Genomic DNA, 21,012 nt, shown 5'->3' with positions numbered 1-21,012 from the left:
GAGCAGCAAGTTTCTAACTCTTGAAAGGTCTGGTGGTGGCCCCCCTCCCCCCCCCCCGAGCTTACTATGCAGCCCAGGCTGGCCTTGAACTTGTGGCAAGCCTCTTGAATCAGACTCCTATTTCTGGGGGTCTTAAGCATGAGACACCACAACCAGCTTGAAAGGGAATTTTTTTGTTTGTTTGTTCGGTTTTTTTGTTTGTTTGTTTTGTTTTGTTTTAAGGCATTTTCTACACGTAACTGAAATGAGCAACGCATGCTTGATTGAAACCTCTTTATTTTTAAAATGCATGCATTTACTCTTTCATCGATTCCATGGTCACTTGAAGGAGAACCCACCCAGGTGAGAGAGGTACCATCAGAACAGGAAACAAGTGGGGCCGCACCATCCGCAGCCGAAACCAGGGCCCTGTCTTCCTGCACCAAGGATATCCTCAGCCTGTGCAGAGCCACTATGGGAGCCTCACTGGGTCAGCATCATTGTTGAAAAGCAGAGCAATAAATCGGCTCACTTGATCCCACCCATTCTGCCCACTTCTCCCCTCCTTCCTTCCCAAGCATTAATTATCAAAAGAAGAGTTTCTTGTGGGTGGGAGACGTTAGTTTTAAGGCTGGAATATTCAGGCTGACTACCCCTCTCCCCCAAGTACCAGGGATGGAGGGAAGCCCCCCTCAACATAAGGGTTTTGTTTGTTTTTGTTTTGTTTTATTTTGAAAGCAGAAAATGGCCAGGAAAGCATTATATGTTAGGGCTTGTGCAGGGCTTAAGCAGGGAGCTGGTGAACACGCTTAATCCCAACGTTGGGGAAGTAGAGGCAGGAGGAGCTCTGTGGATTCAAGGTTAGCCTGGTCTACATGGTGAGTTCCAGGCCAGTCAGGGCTATGTAGAAACCCTGTCTCAAAAGAATCTGTGAGTGTGTGTGTGTGTGTGTGTGTGTGTGTGTGTGTGTGTATGTCTGTGTGTGTCTGTGTGTGTGTGTCTGTGAGTGTGTGTGTGTGTGTGTCTGTGTGTGTCTGTGTGTCTGTGTGTGTGTGATGTGTGATGCTCCTGTGTGAGCATACCCGGAAGCCAGAGGACATCAAGTGTGCTGCTCTATTGTTCTCAGTCTCACTCTTGTGACACAGGCTTTCTTACTGATCCTGAAGCCAGACTGGTGGTCAGCCAGCCACCACGATTCTCCCATCTCTACCTCCTCCCAGTGCTGGGGTTGCAGGTCCATCTCATCACACGTATGGGTTCTGGGGCTTTGAACTCAGGTCCTTATGCTTGTACAGCAAGCACTCTTGGCCACTGAGCCATCTCCCTAGGCCCCCAGTGACCTTTTCTTTAAAAAACAAAAGAAAAAAATTTCTTACATTTAATTTTTTGTTTATTGTGTTTGTGGTGCACCACAACACACATGTAGAGATGAGAGACTAGCTTACAGGAATCTGTTCTCTCCTTCTACCGTGTGGTTCCTGAGGATCAAACTTAGGTTGTCAGGATTGGTTATGTGTACCTACTGAGCCATTATATGAGCTTTGCAAGGTACAGCTTGGATGCAAATTTTTGTTGTTGTTGTTTTTGGTTTTTTTTGTTTGTTTGTTTTTAGAGACAGGGTTTCTCTGTGTAGCTTTGGAACCTGTCCTGGCACTCCTCTGTAGACCAGGCTGGCCTCGAACTCTCAGAGATCTGCCTGCCTCTGCCTCCTGAGTGCTGGGATTAAAGGCATGTGCCACCACTGCCCAATTTTGGGTTTAAATCTTAATTTCGAAATGTTTGACCCTGCTAGTGGATCGTTTTCTGGTCAGGGTCCAGAGATCAGCTGCCACAGAGAATAGGTTGTCTATGTTGTGTGTTGACTGTCTCTGCAAGGTGACTAGGAAGGACACAGGAAATGCAGAATTTAATGGGTCTCAAAATACTTGTCCCAGAGGCAAGGAGATATCAAGGAAGCTTAGCATCCAAATAAAAAGGAGCCAAAAGATAAGGATAGTCCACCTGGGGCAGCAAGAAGGGTCCTGAGCAGGTACTACACAGCCCAGGTCCACAGGCACTGAAACAATGTCTCATCCTAGAGCTAGCTTCTGCTCCTCAGGGACCTTCTCCTGGCTACTAATGAAGTAGATTTTTTTGGAGAATACTGTTTATTCTGTACTATATTTTAAATTAAACATCTCCGTGTGCAGCCAAAGCTGGCCATGTAATCACAATGTTCCTGCCTCTACTGAGTGCTGAGATGACAGGCATACACCACCAGTCCAGTCTCTGATACCCTTTGCTGTCCCTTAAGGGGGAGAATGTTCTGGCTGGCCATCATGAGCTGGAATAGGTTAGACGTTACCAAGTTGGGTTTTGTAGTTAGTTAGTCAAAGTTAGTTTCCCTACACCTGATATGGGATTGAGAATCTGTTCTGCAAAGTTGTAACAAGATGCTCCCAGTTGGCAGACCCTGGGTGACATTATCATTAGCACTCTCTGACCCCTGACCAGAACACTCAGAAATCTGTCTGTCTGTCTGTCTGTCTGTCTGTCTGTCTGTCTGTCTGTCTGTCTGTCTGTCTGTCTAGCTGTAGCATTTGTGGGGCAAGAACCAGACTCACACCAGTATCCCCAGCATGGTTCTTCTCATCAGGTGACAAAAGATTGTCCTTAGCTCTTTGGTATAGTGGCAGCAGGATTATGGACACAGCTGGGGTGGCCAGGCAGAACACAGTTAAGGATGGCTTCAAGCTGCAGGGGGCTGTATGAAAGGTGCCTCTCAGTTTACCCAACCAGAAAGAACTCAGTGAAGCTGCCAGAAGAGTGGGCTTCTGGGTCATCAAAGCTCTTTGCAGAGGAAGGGATGGTGCTGGGACAGGGTCACCGTGTCTCCACTTGGATGTCTGCAGGGTTGAAGGTCACTGTAGCAGGCTGCTGGCTGCCATTGCTGTTTGGGTCCAGGGGAGGAGGCACAGGTGGCTTCGGACTCTTGGGCTCCAGCTCCCGCCTAGTTCTCATTCTCCTGTAAGAGACAGTGAGGAATGGGTTCCCTGACGATGGCTTGTCATCAAGTCACATTGTTACAATCAGGAAGGACCTTCGATGCCAGCCTGGCTCACTTCGGAAGGTTCTGTTTAACTTTAAACTGCTAAACTTCATTCTGCCCCTGACAAGGAATGGAGTCAGAGCCGAGGCTGCATTTAAGTTTAAGTGGAGCCTCAAGGGTTGCAGCGTGCTCATGCATGCTGAGTATTTTGCTAGGAACATTTAAGAACACCTTATGTAATTGAGAAGAGAACAGACTTAAAATGTCTACAGTCCCAGGACTTTCGACGCTGAAGTGAGAACACCAAGAGTTTGAGGCTAGCCTGGACTACATAGGAAGACTCTGTCTTAATCTAGCAAAATGTATATCCTATCTTCATTTTATATACCATAAGATTAGATAGCTAACAACAATGAGTTCTGATGATATTTCATCCATTCATAGATCCTAATTCCTTAAAACCCTTTTCTCATTTCCAGCAGGCATCAGTGTAAGCAGTGTGAAGTCATAGGGTACCCACCCACATGTCAATCAGAGCTTCAGCAATGATGGACAGAATGACAGGAGACCTGGAATTCAATGCCACCTCCTTGTTTCTAATAGGCTCCCATGGTAACACTCCAAAGACTTTAAAAATAACGCTTGATGCTACTATTGTTTTTGAGACAGGGTTTTATATAGCCCAGGCCAGCCTCGAATTCATCATGTAGCTGTGGATAACTTTATACTTCTGACCCTCCTGCCTTTACCTCCTGAGTGGCACCATACTTATTTATGCAGAGCCGGGTATCGAACCCAGGCCTTCACGTATGCTAGGCAAGTGCTCTATCCGCTGAACCACATGCCCTGTTATTATTTCATGTTATGGTGGGAATGTTTTCTTTAAAATCAGATGGATTTTCTGGTTCCAAGAAAAAGAGCACACGTGCCAGATTGGTTTTTCGAGTTAATATCACAAGGAAAGATGGATCCACTCTGACATTACAGACACCCTCTTCCCCCATTTTGTGTACTCAGCCAGCAGGAGCTCCTGAGATCTTAAAGAAAAGCTTGCATAGCTGTTCAGTGAAAGGAGAGGAAGAAATGTTTTTAATTGGGAAGAACTTTCTGAAAGGAACTAAAGTTATTTTCCAAGAAAATGCTTCTGATGAAAACTCTTGAAAATCAGAAGCTGAAATAGACATGGGATTGTTCCATCAGAACCATCTTATTGTGAAGGTTCCCCTGTACCATGACCAGCTTTGCCTGTATCAGTGGGAATATACGTTGTGACTGATGCTGGAAGATGTCACGATGTTCAGCCATTCACTTACACTCCAGACCCAGCAGCCGCTGGTGCTTTGAATGTAAATGTGAAAAAGGAGGTTTCTAGTCCAGCAGGACCTTGCTCTTTTGAAGAAGGCATGAAAGGTACCAAGTTGGTATTTCTCAGATACTAATAATGGTCATCCCGTGTGTTCACTAGTAAACCTTGGTGCTTTCTTTTCTCTGATGTATTGTGATTCTTAGCAAGGTGTTTTGCAAATTATAAAATACATATTTGTTTAACTTTCCTGAAAAGAAAATAAAACCAAATAGATTGGGTTTGAACCTCAGCTCTGACAAAGGGGGCAGGAGGGCAGAGCTACCCTGGAATAGGTGAGCTGACCCCTGCACCAGGAATGGGGGCAGGGGAGTGTGTAACGGGGGGGGGGGAGAGTGTGTAAATGGGGGCAGGGGAGTGTGTGTAACGGGGGGAGTGTAGTGTAGCGGGGGAGTGTAGGGGGAGTGTGTAGCGGGGGAGTGTGGGGGGAGTGGTGTACGGGGGAGGTGTAGGGGAGTGTGTGTAGCGGGGGGAGTGTTGTAGGGGGGAGTGTGTAGGGGGGGGGTAGGAGTGTGGGGGGAGTGTGTAGGGGGGAGTGTGTAGGGGGGGGAGTGTGTAGCGGGGAGTGTGTAGCGGGGGGGAGTGTGTAGCGGGGGGAGTGTGTAGGGGGGAGTGTGTAGGGGGGGAGTGTGTAGCGGGGAGTGTGTAGCGGGGGGGGGAGTGTGTAGCGGGGGAGTGAGTGTGTGCGGGCGGGAGTGGTGTAGCGGGGGGGCCGGGGAGTGTGTAGCGGGGGGGGTTAGCGGGGGGGAGTGTGTAGCGGGGGGAGTGTGTAGCGGGGGGGAGTATGTAGCGGGGGGGAGTGTGGGGGGGAGTGTGTAGCGGGGGGGGGAGTGTGCTAGCGGGGGCGGGAGTGTGTAGCGGGGGGGGGAGTATAGCGGGGGGGGTGAGTGTGTGTAGCGGGGGGAGTGTGTAGCGGGGGGAGTATGTAGCGGGGGGGGAGTGTGGGGGGGGAGTGGTAGCGGGGGGGGGGGAGTATGTAGCGGGGGGGAGTGTGTGTGTAGCGGGGGGAGTGTGTAGGGGGGGGGGGGAGTGTGTAGGGGGAGTGTGTAGCGGGGGGGGGTGTGTAGCGGGGGGGCGTGTGTAGCGGGGGGCGAGTGTGTGGCGGGTGGGGGGTGTGTAGCGGGGGAGTATGTAGCGGGGGGGGAGTGTGTAGCGGGGCGGGGGTGTAGCGGGGGGGGTATGTAGCGGGGGGGAGTGAGTAGTGTGTAGCGGGGGGGAGTGTGTTGTACGGGGGGGGGGAGTAGTAGTGGGGGAGTGTGTAGCGGGGGGAGTGTGTAGGGGGGAGTGTGTAGCGGGGGGGGGGAGTGTGTAGTGGTGTAGCGGGGCGGAGTACTGTAGCGCGGGGGGAGTGTGTGTGTAGCGGGGGGAGTGTGTAGGGGGGGGGGAGTGTGTAGCGGGGGGGGAGTGTGTAGCGGGGGGAGTAATGTAGCGCGGGGGGAGTGTGTAGCGGGGGGGGGGGAGTGTGTAGCGGGGGGGGAGTGTGTAGCGGGGAGGCGGGGGAGTGTGTAGCGGGGGGGGGGAGTAGCGGGGGGAGTATGTAGCGGGGGGGAGTGTGGGGGGAGTGTGAGGGGGGGAGTGTGTAGCGGGGGGGGAGTGTGTAGCGGGGGAGTGTGTAGCGGGGGGGAGTGTAGGAGTGTGTCCTGAGCACCCTATACCTGTTGTACATCTTCAGCAGGATCAGAACCAAGGTGACGATGATGATGACGACCACCACGACGGCGGCCACGATGGCCCCAGAACCTGCAGAAAAGAGAGAACTGAAAGTGGACAGAAGCTCCTGGCAAACAAAGATGAGTCCCCAGAAACCACAGGATCCCAGGGCTCCTAGGGCATGGACAGCAGAGGCAGGAAGATCCCCAGGGGCTTACAGGCCCCAGCCTGGTGTGCACTGATGCATGATGGGAGAAAGCAAGAGAGACTCTGCTGCAAGCCAGGTAGAAAGGGCAGGGCTGATACTGAAGGTGCCCTCTGACCTCCATATATGTGTCATGACCCACTCATGCCAACATGAACACACACGAGCAAGTGCACAATACACATCGTACACACACACAATAAAAACATAAATGAATTAAAATACAAAATAAGTGAGAGCAGAAATGGTAAAGACATGGTCTGATTGGAGGGCCCCCAGGAGGCACTTGTCATGGGTGATTTGGATACAGAGTGTCCCCCCAAATCTCATCTGAATTACTGATGAGTGCCTGGAACATGAGGGCCTCAGACATTTAATCAGCAGATGAAGTCATTGGATTTATAGTTTGATGGCATTATTGAGAGATGACAGAAACTGTATGGGGGATGGGCCTAATGGAAGGAAGTGGGTCACTAGGCGTTTTTGAAGGTCGTTTTTCCATGTTCCCACTCTATCTTTTTCTGCCTCCCAGTCACTATGAGTAAGCAGCTCATCATGCCCCCTCTGCTTGATACTCTCAGCTCAGGCCCATACTGGTATAGCCAAGCCACCAGGACTGAGCCCTGAGCTCACATGAACCTTTTCCCCTTTGAGTTGATTTGTTTTCAGATGTCCTGGAACTGACTCCCATGTAGCTCAGGCTGGCCTGGAACTCCTGATTCTCCTCCTCTGTCTCCCAGGGGCTGGGGTTATAGGCATGTGCCACTAGGCAGCCTGAGTCCTCTTAACTGACCCAGCACAGCTCTCAACTTCTGTGGAACAGATCAACAAGACTCCCTCCCGTCTTTTTGATAATACACAATTCATGTGATTTCTGGGATAATTTTTTGTTTTTTTGTTTTTCGAGACAGGGTTTCTCTGTGTAGCTTTGGAGCCTATTCTGGCACTTGCTCTGGAGACCAGGCTGGCCTCGAACTCACAGAGATCTGCCTGCCTCTGCCTCCCGAGTGCTGGGATTAAAGGCATGCGCCACCAACACCCGGTGATTTCGGGGATAATTTTGAAAATATAAAAATAAGCCAAACATGGGAGAGAATGAGTCACTGGTCATCTGCACCTATACATTCATCTGTGCAGCTATGTGTGTGTGTACTGAAGTCTGTTCAGCTGGGCGGTGGTGGCGCACATCTTTAATCCCAGCACCTGGAAGGCAGAGACAGGTGGATCTCATTGAGTTCAAGGCCAACCTGCTCTACAGAGTGAGTTTCTGGACAGCCAGGACTGTTTCACAGATAAATCCTGTCTTGAAAAACATAAAAAAATAATAAAATAAAATAAAAAATAAAGCCTGTTCAGATTTTAGGAATTGGGACTGGATAGAGAGAAGGCCCAACAGTTAAGAGCACTGGTCACCCGGCAGCTCTTCCAAAGGACCCAGGTTTAATTTCCAGCACCATGTGACAGTTCACAACTGCCTGTAACTTCAGTTCCAGGGGATCTGCCATCCTCACACAGACATACATGCAGGCAAAACCCCAATGTACATAAAAATAATTAATTTTAAAAAAGACCAGTGGCTGCTCTTGCACAGGATCCAAGGTTAGTTCCCCACACAATGGCTGACAACCGTCTGTAACTCCAGTCCCTGGGTATTTGACACTCTCTTCTGACCTCCACAGGCACTACGCACACAGTGCACTGAACCCACATGAAGACAAACACTGATGCATATTTAAAAAATCAGATAAAAATAGATATAAAAGAATATATATGGCTCTCTTTCCATTCATTAAAATTCAAAGCCATACACAACTCATCAGCACATCAGTATTGGGGGCTCCTTTGGGAACAGGACCTTAGAGTCATTGGTGTTTGAAGGCGAGGATGTAATGATTTCACTAGGCCCAAGATAAGTGATAACTGGGTGCTTTTTGGGGAACAATTACACAGAAAAACACAAAGAACCATGGGAGTGTTTCTGTGTCTCTGTCCTTCCTCTGGAGGTATTCTATTTCCTGATATGGGTGTTGGTGACTCAAATGTGTGCACTCTTTAATGCCTTTACAAAGATTTGATAACTATAAAGAATAGATGACATAAGCCTGTATCCCCAGCTACTCTGGAGGCTGCATCAGGAGGATGGCAAGGTCCAGCCTAGCCTGGGCTACCTATGGAGACCTTGTCTCAAGGCAAACACGGAATCATTTCTATCTGGCTTTTAGTCATTCCCCTCCTGGGGCTCCCTCCAGGACTGTTTGAGACATATTGGGCTGCTTCCAAATGGACGCCTATCCCAGCAAGGATCAGAACAAAGGGGTATGTGTGTGCAGGGGGAGCTGGTGACAGACAAGATGGAGTATGTGGGAGCTGGTGACCCTGTCCTGAAATCACCCCCTCTGGGTTTCTATGGAAGGGTTGCATTCTACCTTCCGTCTAGCCACCTGAAGGCTCCAAAGCCTGAAGTTGTCCCCTTCCTCAGTGTAGAAACTGTACCTGCTACTGGGAACACCAAACCACATTCAGCGTGGACATGTCACCAACTGAAAAGGCTGAAGAAAGGGACCCTCACTCCTTAGACAACTATTTTGTCTTCTTTTCATATTTTACTGGTTAGTTTGTGTCAACCTGATACAAATGGATTGGCCTCTGGATCTGGGTCTGCAGGACATTTTCTCGATTAATGGTTGACGTGGTGGTCCTGGTTGTATCAGAAACCAGTCTGAGAAAGCCATGGGAGCAAGCCAGTAAGCGGCATTCCTCCATGGGAGCAAGCCAGTAAGCGGCATTCCTCCATGGTTTCTGCTTCAGTCCCTGCCTCCAGGAACTGTTTGGATTCCCCTGATGATGGGCTGTAAGATGTAATCTAAAATAAACCCCTACCTCCCCAGTTACTTTTAGTCATGGTGAACATGACAGCAATGGAGAAACAAACTAGTATACAGAGTCCCATGTAGCTCGAGTTGGCCTCAAACATTGTTATTAGATGAGGATAACCTTGAACTCCCTCCTTCCTGCTTCTACATCCCCAGAGATAGGATCACCTGTGAGCAACACCATACCCAGTTTATCCAGTGCTGGGAATCAAACCCAGGTCTTCATGCCTCTACCAGCTGAGATGCATCCTAGGCTTGACTTTCTGAAGAGAGAGCTGTCATCGACTTTTTTTTTTTTTTAATTCTGGGACCCCCTGGTTCTTGGAAAACATTTCTCAGGACTAACCCATTCCCTCCTTTATTCATTTGCCCATTAAGAAGTAGGTAGGAGGGACTGGAGAGAGATGGTTCACTGGCGTTCTTCTAGAGGACCCAGGTTCAAGTCCCAGAAGCTCACAACTGTCTGTAACTCCGGTTTCAGAGTACCCAACACCCTCATATAGACATGCAGGCAGGTAAAACACCAGTGTATATAAAAACAAAAGAAGTAGGTAGGATACTTTGCTGTTCAATGCTTTTGTTGTTGTAATCAAGGCAGTTCTCACTCTGGTTGGTCTTCAAACTCACAGAGATCCTCCTGCCTCTGCCTCCCCAGTGCTGGAATTAATGATGTATGCCACCTCGTGGAGTAAGTAGCTACTTTTCAAGGAGACCTATTTCAGTATCTTGAAAGAGATTCAAACTTCCATCGCTCCCTAGTCTCCAGGATTTGCTGGAGAGGAGAGGGAGCAGCAGTCTGAGGTCATATTGTTTGTCCCAGTGCTTGCTGGTAGTCAGTGTGCATCTACAGGAGCCAAGCCCCTCCCACGACTCCTTTCAGTCTTCACAACTACCTCCTGTGGGATATCCCCCATCTTACAGTTGAGGAAACCAAGGCCCGGGACAAAGAAAACATGCACAAGGATGGCAAGCAGAGGGACCAGGAAGTTGACCCTGAAGCTGGCCTTGGCAACCTTCCCCCCAAAGTCCACCTTACTCTTATACAGGAAGTCTTCTCCTCTGGTCATGTTCAGTGAGAAGACGGCATCCCCTAGAGTGGTGGCTGTGGTCATCTCGACTGCTGAGAACGAAGAAGAAATTTTGCTTAAAACCAGGGCTAGTCTTACCATGTCTATACGATGTCTCTTGCTCTTTGCCTGGATGGTTCTAGAATTCTCAAGCATGCAGGTTCTTTTGGCAGCAGGTGAAAATGAGGCCCTAGAAACTGTGTGTAAAAATAGTACCCCAGAATTGTTTGTTTTGATTTTTCAAGACAGGGTTTCTCTGTATTGCTTTGGAGCCTGTCCTGGAACGCACTCTGTAGACCAGGCTGGCCTGGAACTCACAGAGATCTACCTGCCTCTGTCTCCCAAGTGCTGGGACTAAAAGTGTGCACCACTACTACCTGGCGTCCCTTCCTTCCTTCCTTCCTTCCTTCCTTCCTTCCTTCCTTCCTTCCTTCCTTCTTTCCTTCCATTCTTCTCTTCCTCCTTCCATTCCCTTCCTCCCTCTCTCTTTCTCCTCCCTCCCTCTTTCCTTCTCCCTCCCTCCCTCCCTTCAGACAGGGTCTCATATAGCCCAGGCAGGCCCCTGTCTCCATACATAGCTGAGGATGACCTTGGACTCCATCTCCCTAGTGCTGGGCTTATAGGTGTGCACCACCATGCTTAGCAAAGAACTTAGAACTTGGTTTTTCTTTTTAGAATATTTTTATTTATTTTGTTTTATGGATTTGAGTATCTTTGCCTCATGTATGTATGTATGTTCATCACATGCATGCCTGGTGCAGGTGGCAGTCAGAAGAGGGCATCAGATATCCTGGAACTGGAGTTACAGACGGCGTGAGTCACCATTGTGTGCCAGGAACAGAACCAGGTTTTTCCTGTTCAAGACAGGGTTTCACTGTGTAGCTCTGGCTGTCCTGAAACTCACTCTGTAGACCAGGTTGGCCTCAAATTCACAGAGATTGGCCTGCCTCTGCCTCCCAGATGCTGGGATTAAAGACATGGGCCACCACTACTCTGCCAGAACCAGGTTTTCTTGAAGAGCAGCTGGTGCTCTAACCACTGGGCAACCTCTCCAGACTCAGAACTTGTTTTCTCAAAGCAGTTTTGTATTCATACCAGCTCTGCTGGATTCTGAGACAAGGACCTGCACACATTTTTGCACCAGCCCCTGCTCTCTACCATAAGCCTCCCCAAGAATCCCTGCCTCCACTCTCCTAGCCGTAATGGAAACAGGGACGGTTATCTGCCTGAGACATGAGGGAGGCCATCTGCACTCAGCTGGAGGTTCTGTCAGCTACAGCCATGAGAAGGCTCTTGGTGGCCCAGCCATGTTCATTTATAGGATAGGCACTGCCTTCACTTTCTCTGCCCCACTCCAAGTCCAGGGTCCTGCCTGCCGCCCTGGTTCTTATGATCTTCAGGACCTCTGATGGTTCAATGACCCCTCCATGAAACCTACAGGGCTCTGCCTGACCTCTGCTTGCATATTGGTCTTCTGACTTGGGCTTCTGGTCACCTGATCCCCTTAGACAGGCTGGGGTAGCCACATGCTTCCCAGCAGAAAGAACACATCCTCAAGCCAGACACCCTTCCCAAGAGACACCCACCCAGACTGAGTTAGGGATGCTATTTACTTCCTCCCTACTGCCACCATCAGTCAGAAAGCACAGCTAGTGTCTGTGACTTGGCTTAGCTTTACACACTCCCTGCCAGCCCTTGAAGATACAGCCATGTCTGGTTCTTTTTCAGATCTGTCCACCTCCCCAGATAAACCACTGTCTCCCCTTTGTCAGTGAGAGGACTGTAGGAAGGGACAGAATTCCTCCCAGGTTTTTGCTTGTCTGTGAAATAAAGGGCCCTGTCCTAAGGGAACTGAGGGCTAGGGGTGTGAATAGTACTTTTGGTTTTTTGAGACAGTGTCTGGCCTCTGAACTCACCATGAGCATGAACTGACTCTCCTGCCCCTGTGTCTCCATGACTAGGATTATAGGTGTGTGGCCATCACACCTGGTTTACATGGTGCTGAGGATTGAACCTAGGACTTCATGCTTGCTAGGCAAGCACTGAGCCAACTGAGTGATATCTTAAGTCTAGAAAGTGCTATCAAGAGTTCAATGAGCCGGGCGTTGGTGGTGCATGCCTTTAATCCCAGCAGAGGCAGGCGGATCTCTGTGAGTTCAGGGCCAGCCTGGTCTCCAGAGCGAGTGCCAAGATAGGCTCCAAAACAATACAGAGAAACTCTGTCTCGAAAAACAAACAAACAAAAGAAGAGTTCAATGACTTCAGGATGATGGTGGCGAATGCCTTTAATTCCAGCACTTGGGAGGCAGAGAGAGAGGCAGGTGGATCTCTGAGAGTTCGAGGCCAGCCTGGTCTACCGAGTGAGTTCCAGATAGGCTCCAAAGCAATACAGAGAAACCCTGTCTTGAAAAAAACAAAAACAAAAACCAACAACAACAACAAAAAAGAGTTCAGTGACTACCCTCTCTGAGGAGCAGGTGGGAGGTGGAGAGGTGAGGGGGGGAGCGACATGAGAGGAGGGAGGGGGAACTGGGATTGGAATGTAAAAAATAAATTAATAAAAAATGTAAAAAAAAACATAAAAAAAAGAGTTCAATGATCCTGGAATAGTGGTGATGCCTGTAATCCTAGTACCAGAGAGATGCAGGCAGGAGCATCAGGATTTCAAGGCTATCCTTGGCTACAAAGGGAGTTGAAGCTATCCCAGAATAAGTGAGATACTACCTAAAAAACAAAGGGCCAAGGATGAGAATTTGGGATGAGGTCTCCCTGTCTCCCTGCTGTGTTCTTGAGCAAGGACCCTTGCCTCTCCCATCACAGCAAGACAAAGGGACTCAGATGTGTTTGCCCAAACCTGTTTCTAGCCCTACTGCTTCTGATGCAAGATGCCACAGGAAACAGGGTTCCCTTCCCATGGCTTCCAATGAGGACCCTGAGGCTCAGGGCCCTGAGGTTCCTGCTTGTGTTCATTTAGCACAAAAGCTGCAGAGCAGCTCATGAACCTGACCTTGCCAACTGCAAAGCCTGCATCCTTCCCGCCTTCTCACCTGCCCTGAGATGCAGCTGGCAGGGGTCCTGACCAGTCACGGCAGAAATACACAGATGCACACATACACATGCCCACTCATGCCCTCATACTCAATCCCCCCCACTCCCACAGAGTCTCACATACACACACACATATGCTCCAAGCACACATAAACACACACACACACCCTGTCTATTCACATCCAGACACACACACACACCACACACACACACACACACACACACACACACACACCTACCCTCATGTCTATTCACATCCAGACACACACACACACACACACACACACACACACACACACACACACACACACTGACCAGTGAGCAGCCTCCTAAGGACACAGGACACAGTTCTCCTCCTCTGGTCCTCAGGTCTGTCTGAGTCCACCTCCTGGGTGCTGGGTTTTAGGTGCCAGCGGGCCAGTCACTCCCTTTTCAAGAACAGTGTGCAATCCCAGAGCCGATCTTGCCTCATGCCAGCAGTGAGGGCTCTCAATGACATCTCTGTTCCTGCCACATTAGAGAAGGTGGGAGGCGGGCGGGGAATATCAACAGCCAAGGATGTGGATGTTTTCATGTGTGGGGGCCCCAGCAGCTTCAGCTAACCAAGTCAGGCCCAAGACAGGGCACTGAGCACTGAGTGTGCCTGTGGCTGAGGGATGTCAGGACCCTCTAGGGAGGGCAGGGCTGTTTTTCAGAGTGAGACTAATTCACAACCACAGTTGTGAGCATGGCCCTCCTGCTTGACAGGCGAGGCCCGGGTCCACCTTGGCTTTGTTCTGGGAAGGGGTGTGTGGTCACTGCGCCCACTGTACTTAAGAGGCACAGGACCCCCACCTAATGTAGCCTCTAACAAAAGCTCCACTAGGCTGTAGGCAGCGTGTGTGTGTGGGGGGGGGGACGGACTGCACAGCCCCACCTTAGACTGCTTCCCAGAAAACACACACAGAAGAGATGGCCTGCATCAGTGTTGGGATTTGACAGAAGGTTCTGCCCAAGGCTGTGACCCTGCCTCCTACTATGTGCTGCCCTTGGTCACACTGGGGGCCTCTAGCTCAGCCTAGCTTTAGTCACACTCACAGAGCCCACTATTGCTCCCCTGCATGATTAACAAACCGTCCTGGGTGGAAGCTGGGCTAGGAAGTGTCGGAGGTCAGGATCAGTTACTTGCAAATCCATGTCTGACTCTCCTGGGGGTGTAAGAGCTCTTATCAGGAAGAATCTGCCCTCTGACACCTCAATACAACACCTCCCCTCTTTCTCTGCAGTGCTTCCGAGCTCCTCCCTGGATAAGACAAGCAAACAAATTCCCAGCGGAAAAAGCCACAAATAAGCAAACGTGGCCCAGAGTTACCATAACCCATGGAAGCCATTCATCTTCCATGGGGCTGGGACATAGCCCGGTAGGGAACGTTCTTGCCTAACATGTGTGAAGCAGCCTTGTGTTTAATTCCCAGCACTGTATAAACAGTGTGCACACCTGGAAGACGGAAGCAAGAGAATGGGAAATTAAAGATCAGCATTGGCAACGTGTGAGTTTGAGTATGGCCTGCGCTACAAGAGAACCCTGCCTCAAAAATTAAAAAAAACAAAATTTAAAAATGAAATAGGGGCTGGCCAGATGGCACCACTGCCAAGTCTGATGGTCTGAGTTCAATCCCTGGGACCCACATAATAGAAGGAGAGAAGCAACTTCTAGAAGTTGTCCTCTACTCTCTCTCTCCACATGCACCATCATGCATACACACAAAATAAATATTTAATTAAAAATTGAATGGAATTGTGGGGCCTTGGTAGCGCATGCCTTTAATCCCAGCACTTAGGAGGCAGAGGCAGGTGGATCTCTGTGAGTTCGAGGCCAGCCTGGTCTCCAGAGCGAGTGCCAGGATAGGCTCCAAAGCTACACAGAGAAACCCTGTCTCGAAAAACCAAAAAGAAAAAAAAAAAAAAAAGAAAAAAGAAAAAAATTAAATGAAATTAAAGAAAGCCCTGACTTCCCGAAACATTGGGGCTGGTTCAAGCTACAGACCCTCATGTCAGTGCCCCCTGGCACTATTCCCTTCTGCTATCTTTTCCACATAACATCCTTATCAGGTTTAAGAGCTCTGCTTTGTGTGAAAGACAGAACTCAAACTTCTTGGTCAGCAGATATCAACGTGGCAATTCCACCTCTGTCCAGCAGGTGGGGATAGCAGTGAGCTGTAGGTTAGATTTTCTGCCCTGGAAAACAGCAATTCCATGATCTCTGACTATTTTTTTTCCTCTGGGTTAAGTATCTTCCATTTCAACAGTCCTTGAGGTGGGCTAGAGGGAGCTGGCGATGTTTTTAATGTGCTGGTATTGAAGGTATGGACCTTCGCACTCCGCTCACCATGGCGTAATTTTAGTCTCAGATGGGTACCCGAATCACTACCTCGAACTCTTTACCCAGTGTTTTTTATCTGTTGCTTTTTGGACTGTTACAATAGAGCTGTTCCACAGCCTTGTTGTGGAGATTAGATCAGGTGGAAAAATGTAGCTGGGTGTGGTGGCACACTCCCCGGAACCCCAGCCCTCGGGAGGACCAGGAGTTGGAGGCCAGCCTGGGGTGCAAAGCCAGGGCTGGGGTGTAGCTCCATTGGTAGAGTGCTTCCCTGGCATCCCCAAAGCCCTGGGTCGGCCCCCACCCCCACATAACTGGGTGTAGTGGCACACCTGTAACCCCAGCACTCTGGAAGGCAGAAACAGAGGCAGGGGAATCAGGAGACAAGGTCATACACCTGGGGAGACATGTCTGCTGAAGTGTGTGTGAGGGGGGATCCTGCTCTCTCTGGACAGAAGGTTGATTGATCTGGAGTGTGGTGGATGCACCACACTGGAAACCAAGCTTCCCTCAAAAGCTAACGGAGCACAAGTCCCTTCTACTTGAACAGCTCCCCAGTGCCTCCTCACCTCACACCATCTGTGAGAACTCCAGGAGGAAGCTACTGGTCTGAATACTGCGGAGCCCACTGCTGTCTCCTTTACAAACGGGGAAACTGAGGACCGAGAAAGCCTCAGGGCACTCACAGAGGCTGTGTCTTTCTGATGAGTGCAGATCAACAGCAGAGAACAACATAGCATACAATAACTAGCTGGTGACCAACGAGTGACACCCCAGGCTGCATACTCCCCGACCCCGCTTCTCTTTTAGTGCCCCTCTGCCGTGACACCACTGTTCCCTGTTCATGAGGCATATAGGGTTTGGAGTTACTTCTGGTCACTTACTGAAAACAAGATGCAGGTGAGATTGATAACCTGAGTTCAATCCTGGGACCCATAGTGGAAGGAGAGACCCGACTCCCGGAAATCATCCTCTGTCTGTCTGTCTGTCTGTCTGTCTGTCTGTCTGTCTGTCTCTGTTTTGCTATCTCTCATTCATAGGCACACACACATGCACACACAGTGGCACACATGTGCAAAATATATACATTATATATACACATAATAATAACGCCCCCCCCCCCCATAGGCACATATGTACTGGCGGACATGTAGAAGACAGAGCTTAACCTCGGGTGCCAAGTGCCATCCACCTGTTTTGTGAGACAGGGTCACTTGTTGGCCTGAAGTTCACCAAGCCGGCTAGAGTGACTGGCCAGTGAGCCTAAGGGACCCTCTTGTCTCCACCTCTCTGGCTATGGGATTTATAATCACGCACTGTCATGCCCCCAGCTTTTTGTGTGGGTGCTGGGAACTCAAACTCAGGTCCTCATGCGTGTGTGGCAAGCACTTTACTGACTGAGCCATCTCTCTATCCCCCTTAATTGCTTTTAGGTTTATATTTTATTTTATGTGCGTGAGAGTTTGACTGTATGTTGACACACCACATGCTACCTGGTGCCCACAGAGGTCAGAAGTGGCAATTCCAGATCTCCTGCAATTGGAATTGTGGATGGTTGGGAGCCACCATGTGGTTGCTGTAACCAAACCTGGTCCTCTGAAGAGCACCAGTGCTCTTAACCACTGAGCCATCTCTCCAGCCTGTTTTTATTTGTTTTAAGAAACATGGCTTGCTGGGAATGGTAGCGCACTCTAATAATCCCGGTTACTCTAGAGGCTGAAGCAGGAATGTTACAAGTTTGAGTCCAGCCTGGTTTTACTCTGAAACCCAGGCTGGCTCTAAACTCCACCCCTACCTCAGCTTCCCCCGGGCTGGGGTTTCAGACCTGTGCACTGTGTGTGACAAGACGTAGATTTGGGTTTCTGCCTCTCCTGTCTTTCCTGGGGACATGGCAGGCTCAAAGTGCTTGCTGTGGATGGCTTATGTTGAGAAAAGCTCTCTGGATCATTGGTTCTCAACCTATGGGTCACGACCCCTTTGGATTCTGAATGACTCTCAGGGGTTGCATATCACATATTACATTGTGATTCATAACATTAAAATTTTAGTTATGAAGTAGCGATGAAAATAACTTTACAGTTGGGGGTCACCACCACACGAAGAATTGTAGTGAAGGGTCACAGCATTAGGAAGGTTGAGAACCATTGCTTTGGAGCATTGCTTTGGAAGGTGGATATGCCAGGGACCCTGTGTGGGGGCCTGGTGCTCTATTATCTATTTCTTTCTGGGAACCCACTTGTCCTGATCTCACAGCTGTGCCTGTTCATGGGGACATGATAGAGACCCCAACAGTTGGAGCTCTGGCTTGGGATGGAGAAGTCCTGGATTCAAATCTTACCTTTGTTGCTCACTTGCTGTGGGACTGTGCCAAAGTCCCTGTTCTGTTTAGAGTTCAGCCTTCTCTCCCGAGGAATGGCCAGCTTGGACCCAGTGACCTTCTTCCTCTCAGCCTTCTACCTTAAGACTTCAGGCTTCCTGAGTAGTTCAGGACGTGGCCCCTCACCCTCCTCAAGCTGGCTTGCCTCCCACACCCTCCATTCCAGAAAGAGCACACCCCCTGTTTCCTGCCCGAGTCAGGACCTGGCAGGTCTGGGCTGCAGAGAGGACAAGAGAGAGGCCAATCCTAGCCTCTGAAGCTGCCTGTGGTGAGCCCTGGACGGCTGCCAGTCACAATAGGCCTCAAGATACAGAGGGGCATTTGTCCGGGGACATTCAGCCTCATGTAAACCTGTGCTCTGGCTCTGGCAAGCCACCTCCTTCTCTCCACACCCTCTTGGACAGCAGGAGCAGCTCCCGCTTGGCTGTGAGGTGGGAGAGGAATGCTGGGCAGAACCCTCTGTAAGGCTGGGAGGCCAGGCAAGGAGAGGGGTGGGAAGAAAGGCGGGGCATCATTTGTGTAGGGTACAGTGGTGAGGGTCACAGTGAGGGAAGAAGGTGGGAACAGTGACAGACAGGAAACGCTCTGGACATGGCCAGGGTTGGTCAAGAGGGCCAGGGACTGGTTCTAGACTCCCTCACTGGCTAGATAAGAGACCATGGGCACAGAACCCCCATCTCTTCCAGACTTGGTTTCCTCAGCTGTAAAATGGGGTGATTGTCTTAACTTCAGGCTGAAAGAACCCCATTAAAGTCATCTGTGAACACCCAGTGGGATATGGTAAAGATGACAAAGTTTGGACCCAAATGGATTTAGATCTAAATGTTGCCTGGGGTGGCGGGCAGGTAACTCAATTGGTAGAGTGTTTGCCTCGCATATACAAGGCTGTGGATGTGATCCCCAGCACAGTGTAAACGGGGCAGGATGGTGCACATAAGGGGCAGGAGTTCAAGACCATCCTCGGTCACACAGTAGGTTTTAGGTCAGCCTGGCAACATGAGACCCCCACCTAAACAAAATAGAGTATTAGTTCTTTGTCTTGTTGCTGGGACAAAATTGTTGACAAAGCCAATTTAAGGAAGGGTTGTTTGGCTCACAGTTTGAGAACAGACCACTATGTTGGTAGAAGAGGTGGCCGGTCACACTGTGTCAAGAGTGGGGAAGGAGACAGGGTGGAGGAGGCTGGATGGTGGCGGCTGCTGGTACCCAGACTGCATTTGCCATTGTTACTCCAGGGTACCTGGTGGTGGTGCTGGTTGCTTTTAGGATGGGATTTCTCACTTTAATTAACCTAATCTAGGAACATTGATTGTTCCTTGAGTGACTCTATATCCCATCAAGTGTAGTACTCATCACACCTCTAACGACTTTAAAAAAAAAAGATTTTATTTATTTATTATGTATACAACATTCTGCTTCCATGTATATCTGCACACCAGAAGAGGGCACCAGATCTCATAACGGATGGTTGTGAGCCACCAGTGGTTGCTGGGAATTGAACTCTTGATCCCTGGAAGAGCAGCCAGTGCTCTTAACCTCTGAGCCATCTCTCCAGCCCTCTCTAAGGACTTTTTATTTACTAACATGGGGAGCACATTTTCTTCCACTTTAAAATATCCCACCAATTTTATCTACTTTTCTCATTTTTTGAGGCAAAGTCTCATTTTTTAGCCCAGGTGGGCCTGAAATTCGTAACTCCCCTCCCCAAGGCTCCTAAGTGCTGGGATTCCAGGTGTGAGCCACCCCACTTGCTGTCTCCTATGCCCGATTTTAAAATAAGCTATAATCTCATTGGGGGTCCTTCAAAATAGTGTGGGCCTCCCTCCTGTGCCAGGTGGCCTTCACAGGGGTCCAGGATTCTCTAGGTGCCAGTCAGTCTGGGCACCCTCTCTCAGGTCTGCTGGACTCCATGTCTTCACCTCTGAGGCTCCTCCACAGAGCTCAGGGTCCTGGTTCTCTGCAGAGCTGAGCTCAGGGCCCTGGTTGGTGACAATGTCCTCACTTCTGTATGACACACATTTTTTTTTCTTTTGACACACATTCTTTATTTCTTTTCCTTCCTTCCTTCCTTCCATCCTTCCTTCCTTCCTTCCTTCCTTCCTTGAATTCTCAAGACAGGGTTTAAACTCTGTGTAGCCTTGGCTGTCCTGGAACTCACTCTTTAGACCAGGCTGGCCTCTGCCTCTCAAGGCCTGGGACTAAAGGCATGTACCACCACCCAGCTGTTTGACGCACATTTCTGTTTGTTCCTGAGGCTGCGTAGATTCTGTTTCTAGAGGCTGATAGGGTCCCAGGAATCCCAGGCATGGAGGGGCATGTAGGTGTGCCCAGCGCCTAGGTGTATATTAGGCCATCAAGAGCTGGGGTGATTCGGGTGAGCGCTCATAGCATTAACTGCTCCTTTCAGCCCCTTGGTGCCAACCACTGTGCTCAGTCTCACACTCACATCTGTCGGAAGCCCCATCACACCTCTTTCCACTTTCCACCCGAGAAAACCTAGGTTCAGAAAGGCCGAGTCACTCATCCTGTTCACAGGTACCAGGGCAGGACCCAGACCCTGCCTTCTGCTTCCCAATGCCAGCCCGCTGTCTCCCTCAGATGGGAGATGGCCTGGGGTGCACACAGCTCTGTGCACTGGGCACAGGAGAGGCTGGGTAGGCGCTCTGGCTGTGCGGGTGCTGAGCGGGGGAGGCGTCCTACCACTGAATGTTTCTGGGAACTGTATGTCCCTGGCTGGCCCTAAGTGTGGGGGAACCTTGGCCAGGAGGGGCTGTTGCTAAACAGGCTAATGGGGACTTCATTTCCTTACCAAGAAGCCCAGAGCCACAGCTGTTTACCACAAACCATAGAGCTGTAGAGCTGGAGCATGGACTGCGTCCATTCAGGGACCTTAGAGTGCTTACAAGGGAGAAGCACAGAGTCACAGAGGATGACGGGGCAGGAGGCAGGAGGCCCTGGGTCCGAAGTTTACCTTCGGGGCTTACCTCCTCTTCCAGACCACACACAGCTCTTCTGCATCATTTTGTGAGGCAAAGGGAGGAAGAGCCCCCTGGTGGGGCTCAA

General features: G+C 49.9%; 1 protein-coding gene across 1 annotated transcript; it reads right to left on the bottom strand.

The window, feature by feature from the left end:
• Nucleotides 1-1,689: 1,689 nt before the first annotated feature.
• LOC113833870 (noncompact myelin-associated protein) lies at nucleotides 1,690-18,276 on the bottom strand. Its single transcript, XM_035438896.1, has 4 exons — nucleotides 17,911-18,276; nucleotides 10,135-10,218; nucleotides 6,026-6,110; nucleotides 1,690-2,983 (listed from the first exon to the last, which is right to left on the bottom strand). The coding sequence occupies exons 2-4, from the start codon at nucleotides 10,208-10,210 to the stop codon at nucleotides 2,842-2,844; spliced, it is 303 nt and encodes a 100-aa protein (XP_035294787.1). The 5' UTR covers nucleotides 10,211-10,218; nucleotides 17,911-18,276; the 3' UTR covers nucleotides 1,690-2,841.
• Between the last annotated feature and the right edge of the window lie 2,736 nt (nucleotides 18,277-21,012).

This window comes from Cricetulus griseus, chromosome 2 (genome assembly GCF_003668045.3).
Source record: "Cricetulus griseus strain 17A/GY chromosome 2, alternate assembly CriGri-PICRH-1.0, whole genome shotgun sequence".
Classification (NCBI taxonomy): Eukaryota; Metazoa; Chordata; class Mammalia; order Rodentia; family Cricetidae; genus Cricetulus; species Cricetulus griseus.
The sequence above is the reverse complement of the archived record's forward strand: the minus strand, read 5'-3'. Positions and strand labels throughout refer to the sequence as shown.